This window comes from Tinamus guttatus, unplaced genomic scaffold (genome assembly GCF_059628265.1).
Source record: "Tinamus guttatus ecotype Peru unplaced genomic scaffold, ASM5962826v1 Tinamus_guttatus_pri_ptg000232l, whole genome shotgun sequence".
In the NCBI taxonomy this organism is placed as follows: domain Eukaryota; kingdom Metazoa; phylum Chordata; class Aves; order Tinamiformes; family Tinamidae; genus Tinamus; species Tinamus guttatus.
Genome location: NW_028288766.1, coordinates 849,982 through 865,083, shown reverse-complemented (window position 1 = coordinate 865,083; position 15,102 = coordinate 849,982). Strand labels below are relative to the sequence as shown.

General features: G+C 40.8%; 1 protein-coding gene across 1 annotated transcript in view; it reads right to left on the bottom strand.

The window, feature by feature from the left end:
• CDYL (chromodomain Y like) overlaps positions 1–10,085 on the bottom strand; it is a 95,947-nt gene extending 85,862 nt beyond the window's left edge. Inside the window, exon 1 of the mRNA XM_088525651.1 lies at positions 9,906–10,085. Coding sequence (XP_088381777.1) covers positions 9,906–9,929 — 24 coding nt within the window. The 5' untranslated portion in view covers positions 9,930–10,085. The remainder of the gene's footprint in view (positions 1–9,905) is intronic.
• Between the last annotated feature and the right edge of the window lie 5,017 nt (positions 10,086–15,102).

Genomic DNA, 15,102 nt, shown 5'->3' with positions numbered 1-15,102 from the left:
ACTGATTCTACATTGAAAGTGCTCTTTTCCAAATAAATCAGACAAAAAGGGTTTTTCCTGTGGTTTGATTGAGAGAGACAGGTGTTGGGAAAATGTTGGGGAGGTAAAACTGAAACTTGTGACAAAACCTGTGGATTAATGAAAAGGAAGCAAATATTCATTTAGTGAAAAGCAGAACATAAAATGATCACGTGGTTCCACAGTGCAACCACTACTTACATTTCGCCTTTCTCATCATTAACTGGGTCCAGATAAGACACAGTTTAAGACCTTACTTAGCACAAAAAAAGATATAAAATCTCTTTCCAAAATGAACCACTACCAAAGTTAATTCAAAACCTAATACAAGCTTCTTCAATATAAACAAGTTCTCAACAAGAAGTCTGCATAACAAAGCAAGAGGGGAAAAAAAAAAGTGCCAATAAAACATTTTACTGTCTGTAAGAATAAAAACCTAAAAAACCTACAGACAGATAAGAATAATGAATGTTAATAATTCTCATTATTTGTGAAAACATCCATCATGAACAGGTAAGGAAGTCAAAGCACATTTTATTCACTTTCAAATAGAGTGTCATAATACACCAAATTATTTTGTATGTGGGTCAGGACTTAACATTTGTTACACTGAGTAGCTTTGATTGGAGACATATATGTTCAAGTGCAGGGGATCACACTATTTAGAACAATGAACTAGGCTGTAATTACTTAAGTAGGGACTTCCATACTGCTGCTCAAATAACATGCAGCAATAAAGATAGGAACTTCCCATTTTACAGACCATTACCAGTAAAGAATGATTAACTAAGATTTTCATTTGCACTGGGGAAAAAAAAAATCAATCTCACTATTTTAACCGTGACTTAATTGACAGTTGTCCATCATTCATTGCTTTTCAGGAGTATTCACAGGCATGAAGAACTAAAGCATAACAAGCAACTGTATATGAATAATGAGAGGAAAATAGTATAGGAATAGGCATAAATGAATAAACTTTGCATCTGGTCTCTGTAGGGGGAGGCCATGTCATGAGGACACAAATCACATGATGTACTACTACTCATGAAATCCATCCAGAAGTTAATTATCTGGAAATCACCCCTCCCCAAAATCATATGATATTAAATTAGTGCTAGATTTCTATTTTACATTGTCTTACATATATTTTTTTCAAATTAAAATAGAATATTGATCAACCGTCCTTTACTCTCCCACTCAACCTTTTGGCATAACCAGATCAAAAAACGTACATAGCACTAAGCATTTGAACTGCATGAAGAAAGGAAAAAAATAAAAATAATTTTTAAGCTTGGCTTTAATTTTCTGCATATAAGTACATACCCTATAGACATCCTGGTGTACAGTAAGAGTTTTAAGTTTGAATCTTCGACTTAATTGCATCATAAGTGAAAATTGATTGATTTATCTAAAACTGCACTAAATTAAAACTTCAGTTGCTTGGAAATGTTTGGATATCTAGTGATTTCTTCGGTTGCATAAGACAGTAGTTGTTTGGTTCTATGGAAACCTCACTCTTCCAGAGGAAGAGGTTCTGCAGTGTTACTTTCAAACAGCATTAGAAATCATAGAGCTATAAATGCTCACTCAACTGACTGTTACCCACATGTACCCACATGTATGACCTAATTCCACAAAAAAGTACACTAAGAAAAAAACCTCAAGATTTTAATTTTGATGAAAACATTGTTGCTTCTACCTTCTTTTTGCTTCTTTGTTTTTTTGGAAAGCATAGTCAAAGATCAAATTTGGTCCATATCTGTGACTTAAAGAAGCAAATGAAAGTATGCCAGTGCTGAAAACATGATGGGCCATCCAAAAGTTACAGTATAGTCATTATACAGGGAAAAAAAAACATTTTTTATCTATATTTTTGACCATATTTTTAAGGAAAAGTGTTTCATTCTAAGTTCAGAAAGATTACTCTTCAGTATGATCTATTATATCTTATAAACACCTTAAAAATAATCTTAACTTCAATTAACCAGACTCATTCCTCAATTTCCTTATCACAATTTACTACATGGCCATATTCTTCTCTAAGTTTCCTCAACTAGGAGTCTATTCATACAAAATAGTTAGCTAGACCTCATTTTGGGACACAGCTCAAAAGCGTATCAATTCCCCAGCAAAGCCTTTGCAGGTATCTAGAGTATACAATGCTGATGATTTTAGATTTTAGTCAGAGATGATGCTTCTGTTTTGTTTGATCACAGCTAACAACCTCTTCTTGAAAATTAAGGTTCAAGTTACAAGTTAACACTTTATTGTGCTGAGCAGTAGTGACCTGTTTAGCGGTTATGACTAAGAGACTTGTAGAAATGTTTTAACGCCCCCCACCCCCATCTGAGCAAGGCTGCAATGAGTGTTCCGTGTAGAAACTTTTATATAAAGAGAAAATGACAGAGGCTCAGCTTGACATACAATACACAGGAACACACCGATACACTAATAAGACACTAATAAGAATAAAGGACCTGTGATTCACACTGCTCTCCTGCTTACATCATGCACTACCGTGATCAATAGCTTGCAAGGCATCACTCTGCCTTCAGGGCCACTTGTCCTTGCTGGATTTGGCAGCAGCAACCCTCTGGACAGGTATGTGTGGGGAATGAACTGGGGTTCTGAGCACCTGCAGAGTTCTGCGTTTGTTGTTTGAGTTTTGAAACCAACACTGAAATTCTGGAAATCAACCTGAAATCCTGAAACCAACCTCAAAAGCTCCCCTTGATGTTCCACATCTCCCTTCTTTTCCTTCTATAGTGAGGCCTTACTTACCACTGGTAAGAATAAAGATGCTGAACTGGACAGATCTTTTTTCTCAGAACATATAGTCTTATATTCTTATTATTTCTTACAGGCAGTATTCCCAGTCTTTTAGCTTCAACCTTGTAAGTGACCTAGCCATCATCATATGACTGAAAAAAAAAATCACACTATGTTGCTATGAATAATATATTTTATGTATATATATAATTGGGGGAAAATCAGATGCTAAAATCAAAGCATAAGAAACAAGCCTGAGTATCATAAAGCCAAACTATTATCCAGATAACCTTCCCGAAGTTATTTTGAATCGTTTTGTACTTGATGTATCTACATTGTTACTTGTAACAAAGATGTTATCAATACCCAGAGGATACTTCGCTGGAAGACTGCACTTTTTGGAAAGAAGTTCAAAAATTTTTGAGTATTCATTATGTACAACACATTATGGAGACAGGGAAGCATTTCGGGGCAAGATATATTCATTTCTATGGTGTTAAAAATGTACCTAAACAGTGTCCCTGAGTATCACTTCCCAAATCCTGCTTTAAACTGTGGTGTCTTGAAACTAAAGCCATTTTGTTATTGTTTTCTAGAACAAGCAAATTTCCATGAACTAGTGCTTTACAGAAACCATCTTACAAAACATGACCAAGAAGAAAGATTTGATCAGACCTACATTCATTTATTTTATGCAGCATGATTACAAAACGTGCGACCTCACTGAAGAATCACAACAAAACTGATAGTTACGGTAATGACTTTGTTTCATTTTTCAAATGAATATATACTTAAAAATACTGACTAGATATTTAACTTATTTTATTTCATACTTCATGCCAGCAAAATATCTTCAAAACCATTAAAACCCTAAAATCTGTGTTTAAAAGATTTTTTAAATCAATATCCACCTATGTATTCATACATATTTATAAACTTGCAAAAAGATCTACCACAGATCACCACTGAGGGATACATATAAATCTTCTGAGGATTCTTATTAAAACAGTAAATAGTCTTGCTTTCATAGTGTATTGAACCAGTAACTTGCCAATTTTATTTTCCTCCAAGTAATTTGAAAGAAGTTCAAAGAACTTATTTCAAAGAACACAAAATTCTGTGTGCAAATATTAAAAGCCCTTCAAAAATTAGAAAAGTAAAAGCTCTGCTTAGAGAGAAATGTTATGGCTTTGGAGGACACACCTGATCACCAAAATACAGTGTGCTTTCTTTGACAATATAATGCTAATCCAACAAATATTCTAAATTTGAAGCTATTGTAAATTATGAACTATTGAAAAGTATGAAAATTATGAATGTTTTATTATTTCCAGATGTTTAAGGTTATCATGAGTTGTCCAATATTCCAAAACCTCACAGTCACAGAAGTAGTTAACAGGAAGAGACTTATGCATTCCTTCCACCTCGCAATTACGCTCCGTAGAGCTCTCACCTCCAGCAGATATCCCAAAGCAACCCAATAATATCAGATTTGGAATCTAATGCAGAACCTTCGCAGTGACATTACCGGCCTGCAGATCACCGATAGCCAATAGATGCGCACATCTAGTCATCACATACTCAAAGAGTTAGTCTGGCTGTCAACCCTTGAACCAAACACAGACTTTGCATGCTTGGAGCAGTTATCAGATGGAGAGGAAACCAAAACTGTTAGCAATTTTCTTTTTCCCACAGGTTTGGCACAGGTCAGGCACACTGCAATAGTCAGGAATAAATGAAACTGCACCTTCGGAGGAGTCAGAGAAATACTGCATTGCTGACACTGCTCCAGCTGCACCAGCCTTCGTGAAGAACAGGAGTCTGTGACATGTCTCATTAATTTCTTTGTGTCCAATAATTTATCCTCATTCAAGAGGTACTAAAACTGGACATAGTCTAAGCAACCTTCTGCAACAGTGTAGACTTGTAAGTTGGAAGTAATTATTCTGTAACTGTAAATGTGACTGGCACCACGTTAGGCAATATCTTTGATTGAACCAAGAAATAAAGTCCCTCTTTATCACTGCTGTGACAAGAGAGTCTCTGAAGGTAAGAATTACCACAGCCTCTTTTCCTCTGCGAATGGACCATCTCCTCCCTCTCCTTCTCTCCTACCTTTCCTTCCTAGCAAGATTGGTAATTCAAAGCAAGTTAACATGAAAAGAAAAAAAATCCTAATATTAATGTTTATAAAAAAGACTTTGTATATAAAAACTGCTAAAATAGCTCATTATCTGTGAATCATTTGCACAGGACTCGAGCAGAGTTTAATTCCTTTGGGCCTGGATATTTGAACTACAGGAGTTTTGGCATCTCACAAGACCAGCGCCACAGAGCCCTAGGACAGAAGAGCTGAGATGACAGGCACTGAGGAAGGGCAACGGGGCAAGGGAAGTGGAAATAGGTCACCACGTGCCTTGCGCTCAACATGGTGGCTCCATCCCTACCATGCTCTCGCATCACCTCTCCATGCCGAGAAAGATAAAGCCACCGTAAGGGGATCAACAGCGAATCTCTCATTCTGTTTCAAGCCACATCTACAGTTCCTGAGGGTTGTAAGCAACACAAACTGGTTAGATATAAATTCCTAGTCTTGTTTAGATAGTAGGGATTGCCAAGCAAGTCTCTCTTGATCTCTTACCTCTTTTGAAATAACAGCATTCACACTATTCACTAGTTGTCAAACTAAAATCACAGAGTCAACTGTTACAGCTCAATGACCGTAAGACCCCCTTTATGAACAAATGTCACTGATGTTTAACCAAGATTTTAAGAATCAGCATATAAGAAGAAAATGCTGAATATTGGCCCCAAGACATTTTGGACTTCCTGCAAGACAGGTTGAATAAAAATGAGCCATTTCAGTAGGAAAGAAAATTTAACTGCCCAAATGGACAATTCTAATTTTTGTTACAACACCTTTATTAAACAACTATATAGATATAAAAAAAAAAAAAGAAGAAGAAAAAGAAAAAACTCCAAGTTATGTATTGCAGATAAAGGAATTAATCTTTCCGTTATATTAGGAAAACCTAGGGCTTAAACTTCTCACTAGAAACACTGAAAACAGGATGATGTGATTGCTGCAGTTGTGCTCTAAGGTTTGGCTTTAAGTTGGAAATTCCCATGGAGTATCCAGTTTCAACTGCATGACAGCATTTCTCCCTCAGTTTTTGGTATATTACAGTTTCAGAAATCACTACGGAAGCTGAGAAATGTCCCACAATGTCACAAACATTTTGATATTTGTGAACACTGCTGTACACAAGAAGTTTAAATTCTGCAGAATATGTGTCTTTGAGCCTGATTTATTAGGTGATCAAATCCATTCATAATACAAGGCCACAGAGCTTCAGCCAGTGACTCCTGAAGTGAGTTTTGGCTTGTGATTTCGCTATAGCTACATGGTTGTTGAAGGCTTTAGTTCTAAAAACACAATACAAAACAACATCTTCTGAAGTGAGGTCCCATCTTTAGAATATTGGGACACTTCCCATTTTACAAAACATATTATTAGAGTTAGTAGATTTTGAGCTACAAGAGTTTTATACATGTTATCCTCAAATATTTTAATGGAAAAAAATCATAAACTTTAAGTCACCTTAAAATGGTAGATTAATGAGCAGTGTCAGGGTGAAAACCAGGTGAAGAAAAGACTCCAGTACATTGCGTGCACTCGTGTCATGGGCACTTGCAAAGGTGACACAAACTGTTTCATTTACTTATCGGTAAAACCCAGTAAGAATGTTTTAACATGAGTAGCAACCACAACCCACATCTAACCATATAGTTACTCAAATGGATCTAGTCAGTGGGTCATGCACACACCATCAACTGGAACAGAAATACTTAAAGAAAAAACAGATACACCTTGCTGTTTGTGCAGAGATAAACTACAACAGACACAACATCTAAAACTTTTCCACTTCACTCAGTATAAGAATGTTACTAAATTTTAGAAAATGGACACTTCTCCAAACTGAGCACAGCTTTGGTATTTGCCTACCACATGCCCTTTGGTACTGCTGACCTGTCACCACCTACAACCGATTTGGGAAATAGTTCTACGAGATTGTTTTCACATGCAACCAAACAAAAAATTGTCATCCCAACAACTGCTATGGATTCTTTTAATTCCAGCTGTCACTGCAAGGGTCTGCCAGAGGAAGTCAGATGAGATGACTGCATACACAGCAACCACCATTTGTCTTCTAAATGAGCCACCTAAGTGATTTGGGTATCATACTTCCAACGGCTCCAGTGAAGGTGATGAGAGGAAGCAACAATCTTGCAAGGGTAAAGCAAACCTGTCGCAGTGTAAAAGAAAGTAACTCCAGTATTTGCCCAAGTAGCTGTAAGTGTACATAGGATTTTCTCAAAGCTGCAGTAATGCAGGAGGCTACAGGCATGGATGAAGATGCCATAATAAGTCAACACATATTGACATAAATTTAGGAAAAAAAGAAAGCATAACCTTTTCTTATTTTTTCCTTTTCCTATCTTGTCCACCAATTGCCCCAACTCTGTCGTATTTACTATCATGACGCTATTGGAAGCCTAAAACTTTCAAATGGCAAGGCTATGTCATTAGTCTCATCCACAGAGGTTGGCAAAACTACTATTCAAGACTACTATTTTGCTTTCCATGTAGAAAAAAAAATGGCCTCTTCAATATTTGTTAATAAATGTTTCATGTTTTCCTCTGATCTTCTTCACACACACCCCAAGAAAGCTGGTAATCATTATTACAACCCCAGAAAAAAGCTTGTGAGCAAATAATATGCAAGATCTACAGTCAGCTCAACAAAGTCATCCTCTCAGCCTGTTACAGCATTTCAAGGTTTCTGTCTTTGAATTCCAGATCACTGGCCTACAGTCTCCACCATCTAAAACTCCCACTCTCTCTCCCACCATCAAAAACTGAATATATATATATATATATACACACACACATATATTTTAAGAAAGGAACTTATTGTAATTTTTAACTTTGATTATAAGAGATTTTCTCACTTGTATTTTGGGAGGATTTTGACATACAGTAGCAACAGTAGTTAGTATTCATTTTTAGCCTAACGGTCTCAAAAACTTTTTTTGGACCAAGACTTGATGATCAAGATTTAGAAGCAAAAATGGAGATATAACAAGCAGCACTGTTTTTCAATCACTAGATTCAAATAATATTGTATCGCAAAACTACAAAGAACACATCCAAGAAGCAGAAGCAGAAACCTATTCTATTATATGTGATAGTTCACAGAAGAGTCCAAACTGCCTGGTATTCAACATTTTGGGTCAACTTCCAGTTAGCTACTTCCTTAATTAGATGTTTACTATATTTAAATTATTTACAATTCCTGCCTTTTCAAGCTTGGCTCTGAAGTATCATTAAAAGACAAAACTTGTCAAAAAACAAACAGCAATTCAGAAAAAAAATAAATAAAAAGAGCTTCACCACTTTTGAGCCCAAAGCATTACCAATTTCAGTGTCTCAAACATGCTTTGCACTTGCACAGTTGAAGAAAGTGTCTGATAAAAAAGCAAAACCAAACAAGACGAAAAGTAATTCATCACTTCCGCCATTTTGAGAATCAGGTTCTTGCCCAATGGCAAGACATCCAGCTTGCCTAGAAAGGCCAGTCAAGCTCAACAGACTACACACAAGTCAACATTTCACACCCAAACTTAGCCTACCAAGAAGATGAATATATATAGTGTTCACTATTAACCTCAGTCCAATGCTCAGCAAATAAGAGTTTTTTTCTGGTCATTTTTATGCCTGCCAGAACTGGTGTCCTATGGCCAATCTTTGATCCAATATGGAAACACACAAAGAGCAAGTATTGGCCGCAGTGCAGTCTAGAGGCTCAACTCTTCCATTTGACAGAACTTCCTCTGAAGTCAAGATAAGTTTTTGGCAATTCTTTCCACATGCAGAGTGGTCCCTAATTCAAAATTCCTTTCCTACTTTGGCGGATGGTCCCTTCAACACTGGCTTAAACCACGCTAGGAGCATGGGGAAAGTTGGCAAAGCAGTTAACCATGGAACCAGCAGTTAACCAGCCTTGGGAAGACAGGCCTCTGAGCTTCTCTACCAGTTCAGCACTGCCATTGAGCACTGGGTTTGTGTAACAGGCAAGTTACAGGCATGGGACACTCTTCATGTCCTCTGTAGGTCTTTTCACCCATGGCAGCACCAATGTGGTTCCTCAAACAGGGCGTATGTGTGGACCAGCACTACGGCAAGGCGTCTTCTGTAATAAAGTGTTTGAAAGGCTGTCTCCTTTGACCTTAAAATTCCAGCCTCTGGATATAAATAATTTTTTAAGAACATGGCCTTCATGCACATTAACGACAAGATATAAACATTTTTAAGCTTGGGCGACTACTTATTTACCCAAAAGACAAGAATGGCTCCAAAACAATAACCGCCTTTCACTCCCAGGGATGACTTCTCATAAAAATAAAAACAAGGAAGTTCAATCCAAGAGGACCATCATGCTTTTCAATCAGGGGCAAGGATGCGCGATGATCGCGGCGCGCGAGGCAGGGCACCCCGAGCCGCGCTGTCACCTCGACGCCCCCCGCGCCCCCAGGCCCGGCGGCGGTCAAGGATGGCGGTGTCAGCGCCCCAACTTGGGCGCTGCGGGCGCCTCGCGCCGACGCCCGCCCCGCAGCCGGCGCGCGCGGAGCCCGGCACTTCCAACGCCAACGTTTCCCCGCGCGGCCGAGGCGCAGGGTGGGCGCCCGGCACGGGGGGAGCCCCCCGGGCCCCCCGGACACGGCGCCGCGCCTCGCGCGCGCCCTCCGCGCACCCCCGCGCCCGGGGGCGGCTGTCAGCGCTGCCCCCCCGCCCCCGGACCCCCTTCCTGCCCCCGGAGCCGGAGCGTGGGGCCGGGGGGGGCGGAGAGGAGCGCAGGCCACTGGCAGCACTTTTGCCGTCTCCTCCTTTCAGTCATATTTCCGTCCTCCTCCTCGAAGCCGGGGGGGAAGGGGGGGCGGCCCCGCGGGGGCGGGGGGGGTCAGGCCCGGGCCCCGCGAGGAGGGGGCGGCGGGCGGGGGTGACAAGAGCGGCGCGTCCCCCGCGGCGGTGGCGGCGGCGGCGGCGGGGCAGTTACCTCGTAGAGTTCCTCGGAAGCCATGCTGGGGAGCCGCACAAGGTGGAGTTGGGTGCTGGTTTGGAGATACTTTGTTTCACTTGGGGTCTGCGTGGCCTCCTCTTCTCCCTCCTCTTCTTCTTCTCCCTCCTCTTCTTCTCCCTCCTCTTCTTCTTCTTCCCCCTCCTCCTCCTCCGCCTCTTCTCCTCCTCCTCCTCTTCTTCTTCCTCCTCCCTGCGCGTCTCTCTCCAGCGCAACTAGCAGCCCCGCTCGCTCAATGCCAGTGAGGTGGTGCTGCTGCCGCCGCGGCTGCTGCTGGTGGCGGCGGCGGTGCTGTGCGCAGAGCAGCTGCGCAGCTCGCCGCTCGCTCGCCCCCCCGCTCGCTGCCCGCCGCGCGCACTCACACTCACTCGCTCGCGCACTCACGCTCGCACTCGCGCTCGCACTCGCGCTCGCGCCCGCTCTCGCACCGCGGCGCACTCGGCGGCGCCCCGCACCCAGCGCTCCGTGCCCGGCGCGCTCGCTCGCTCGCTCGCTCCCCAGGATCACTAATCGAGCGCAGAGAGCGAGCGCCGCACGCAGCGCCCGCCGCGCCGCGGGCCGCCCCCGGCCCCGGCCCGGGCCCCGCCGCCCCGCAGCGCCCGCGCCGCCCCGCGCCGCCCCGCGCCTCGAGCCGCCCCGGCCCCGCGGCGTGACGTGGCCCCGTCCTTGCTGCGGAGCCAGCGGAGCGGCGGCGTTGGGCGAAGGACCCGAGCCGGCCTCGTTGAGCGCGGCCAAGGGCACGTGCGGGGTTCCATGTCCTGGCCGGGCGTGCAACAGCGGGAAGGCCCCACCGCAGCCACCCTGGTGCCATGGGTGCAAGCAAGGCGATGGGATTGCCGTATCCACCATGAGTGCGGGCGGCTTGCGCCTACCACCCAATCCATCATCTGGGGGTGATCTGCAGGAAACTGCAAATAAGTTGCCTTGTAGTAAATTGTTGGTGACTTAAATGCATTATGACATTGTGCAAGGCGATGCTACATGTTCTTCCTTCAAAAGGAAGTGCTACAAAATGGCTTCACTCATCTCAAAGGGGGAAGGGTGGGATAAAACAGTGTCAGGAGAGTGTTTCTTACTCCAAGTTAGGGATCAAGGTCAACCAGGAAACCATAATCCACTGCGGAACAGCACAAGTTAAGCTGGAGTTCATCGCATTCATGTATTCAACCCACACATTGACTCAACTACTTTTTGATCAAGTTAAATCTTTTTTTTTTTTTTTCTTTTGGATGAAGTCTTTCAAAAACATTTATTTTTGAAAGCCAAGAAATTCCCCAATCTTCCACTTTGATAAACAAGTTTTGGGCCATTGTCCAGCAGGTATCAATCCAGAAAATACTGACTGCTTGTGTTCTTTGGATGATCTATGGAGAAGGAACTGGAAAATCCTTTTGGAGACTTGGCCTACCTCTCCTTCTTTGCAACAAATAGATAACATCTTCAAGGTCAACATTCTTCTAGAATTCTAGAATGTTGAATTTCTGGACTGCCACAGACATCATTTGCACAAATAAAATATCTGGCGGCTTTCAAAAGAATTTATGAAAAGGGTAGAACTGAACTTTCTTTAAACCGTTACTTGAGGTCTTCAGGGGCTGGGCTTAGTTGAAGTGAGAAAAAAGAGCAACTCTAGAGACAGGAACAAGACCACTGACAGAATGATAGGTCAATGGAAGAAATTGGGACAGTCAAATCTAGGAACACGTGGCTGCCTTCCACCTGACCAGAAGGCCAACATTTAATCACAGGTCCTGTGATGTGGTCTAAGCCTACTAGAGCTCTACTCAGCATACTGAGCCACCCTTTGCTGTAGCCATCCTTTGAAAGACAACCTTTTGAAGTAATTTGCACTCGTGTTTTGGCAAAGAGATGTCAGCAGTGGTTGCTGAAGATGTTGATTTGTTGGGAGGCGAAAACAGAACCCAGGAAGTTCGTCTTCAATGTCTTAAAGTTTGTAATTAAATTAGTAATTTTTAATGTTTTATATACCTTCCACATTTCTTCTTCTGTTAAAGAATGAGTTCTTCATTTTCATGCCTTTGTTGCTTGCATTGCCGTTAGTTCTTCTTTGTCTCCTGTTATAGCCTTCCGTACTTTTTGCTTTTATAAAAATCAACCATACGGTTTGAAAATAGCAGGAGGCAAATGCTATGGTTCAATCCACTGTGAGGAATCAAGTTTTGTGGGTTTGCTGCCCAGGTCTTGCAGTTGGATATAGTTACGCTAAGTTTCTTAATAGCTTGTGGTCACCTTGCGTGTAGTAGAAAAAACAACAACTTGAACTAAAAGCTGTATGATGAGTTGTCTAGATCACCAATTCTGTCACCTTTATTAAAGGGTTTCACACGGTGCTGAGGAAGGACATGTAAATTTTTTTTAGCAACTTTTTAGTTTTTAAAACCAACCTTGGTGAACATGTTGTAATGGCTTTAGTGACACTGCATATAAGTGCTTCTGGTGGAGACATTGTATGGAATACAGTAATGGAGCAGTCAAAAAACTAAAAACCTGGCCAATTTGAATTCTGATAGTGACAACAAATGTGTACATGGATGTTGGAAATGTGGCTAATCCAATCCTGGTAAGGATTGGACAGCATTAACCATGCAGGACTTTTTTATACCATACAGTGCTGACAGATTGAAGTAATGGCAGCAGTTCTTCACCAGGACTGCCTGTAGTGGCAGCCCTCGTACCGTCAGGAAGGAAGCCAGTCTCCTATTTAGCAGAATGAAGAATGCTCCAATTCAAGGATGAGGTAAAGGTCATGGAATTAAGTTCTCTCAAAAGGTCAGCTCCGTTTGATTTCACGGTGTACCACTGTAATGTCTATAGCTATTTTCATAGCTGGCAGCATAGCCAAATTTGAAATACTTATTGTGATAGGCCATAGCTGACTAAGAGTTTACAGTACTGGAAGTATCACAGAGATCTGTGTTACATAGGAATGGATCTACATCTCCAGGATATGCCATAAAAAGGTGTCATGGCCATATTTGATATGCAGAGATTTATCTACAAGATCATAATTCTTCGTACTAAGATAGCAGTAAGTATAGTAATTTTATAGAGAGAGATTAAATGGAAAATAAATTTGCCTTAAATTTTCACTCGTATTTTGTTCCTATCCTCATCTGTCTTTGTCCTAACTCCCATGATGCTCATTCTTCTACTCCGAAATTTCAGCTTCTCTGCCTTTCCTCACCTCTTTTTCCTGTCCTTCTCTTTCTCCTTCTCTAAATAGCCATAGCTACTTCAGTTAAAATGAACAAACAAACAAAAATGCTTGGAAAGAAAAACACTTCTTGCAAGCTGTATCTATACTTCCGATGCAGAACTGAGAACTGTTTCTCAGTTTGTACTGGGTGCAGTTGAAATGGAAGTCATTTAGGGAGAAAGTGGGTTGTGGTTCTGTGACAGAAGGAGAAAGGGACCACCTGAAGGAATGACTATTAAACATGATTCTTAAAATGGAAATCTAGAAGAGAGAACCTCCTTATTTGCTAAACATGTTTTTTGCTGACCTGCAAAACATTGACTTTTGGGCTATATCAAGACAGTAACATAATCAGATACAAATAACTGAAATAAATGATAATCACATGTATATTCTTGTTATTTTTTGTTGACTGACATCATTATATGTTGCTCTTTATAGATAAGGACATAACTTCCTTCCACCAAATTCCCGCAAATGAGCATTCCAAAGAATGCTAATATATATACACATATAAGTATATATAAGTATGTGTGTGTATATATATATGTTTTGCCTTCCAGGACCACTGTTCCTAATTGACACTACTACTGAACTTTTTTTTTTTTTTAAATCTTCCTTGTCATGCAGAAGGAACCTTACCAGAACACCAAGGAATTCACTTTCTGTTTCCCAATTTCAGTTTCAACTATGGTGTTAATGTAATAATTTGGGTTTGCTTATGTACATTCATTTTTTCCTTCACGATCTGTCCATGAAATGAGTTTGCATCTATTGTTTGTTCACATGTGGAACTGAGACATGAATTACAGCCAAAACTACCTCCTGGTTTTTGACTACTACAGTCAAAAATCACAAGGATCCCTTAGTGATTATCTTGTGGAATCACAATACTTTTCCTCTCAGCTCACCCACCGATAACCAGCAGTGTTTAGGTGTTTGCATCCACATCAGAGATAATAGTCTTAGCTACTTCCTCATCTTCTTCAATCTATTTAAACAACTGGTGCTCTCTTACCACTGGAATGTAGCTTCCCTTGTCTTGGTGAGGAACTGGTTTACAAAACAACTAAGGACACAAAATACTAGCTTAATAGTTGGGTTGGGATGGCAGCATGCAGGGAAACTGAAGGATAATTTTATCCTTGAAAAACACTTTAAATGGTTAAACACTTAAACTGTAAGAGTTTGAGAATGTCCTCTTGAATATTTTGAAGGAGATATCTTGCGCTAAGAAAGCAGTAGGTTGAGAACTGATATTTGTAAGTTCTATGTCTAAGACAGCACCGTTTTTTGCTTTCCTGTGGAATTTGTAAATCCATGGGCTTTCATAAAGATTTTTCATAAAGATTTTTCATGAAGCAGGTATTCCAGTAATAGCTTGTAGGACATGTCGATATTTATTCATAGAGAACTTCCTGATTATGAGTATGATTAAGTTTAAAAATCCCCAAGAACTTTTCTCCCCATGACATATCCAAGCATTTTCAAAATTGTATGACCAGTATTGTCAAGTGAAGAGAGTAGTAAGCTGGGTGGTAAAAACTTTGCTGTTTTTTTCTGATAAAGACATTTGCAAATATTGGGAAAGAATATGGTATTTCCCGTGATAAGTGTAGAAAGCCTAAGAACCATTGTTTTTCCATTCAGCTGGGGACATTAAAAAGTTTGACCTTTTTTTTTTCCTTAAATAACTTAGTAAGAGAAAACTGAAAAAAAGAAGAGAAAAGCAATAGAAATGCATCATTAGCAATAAAGAATCTGAACTTTGGATCTAACAGTTACTCTAACAGTTACAGATACTCTGCAGATCTGAAATGGGCCAAAAACTCCCAAGTCTTTCATTTTCAGGATGTAACCCTGTATTTTTCTGTGACTGGAAGGTAATTTTACTTTAACATGGTGATCTCTGAATATCAAATACTGGTGTGATATCTATAGTGGCTGACAAAATGCTAC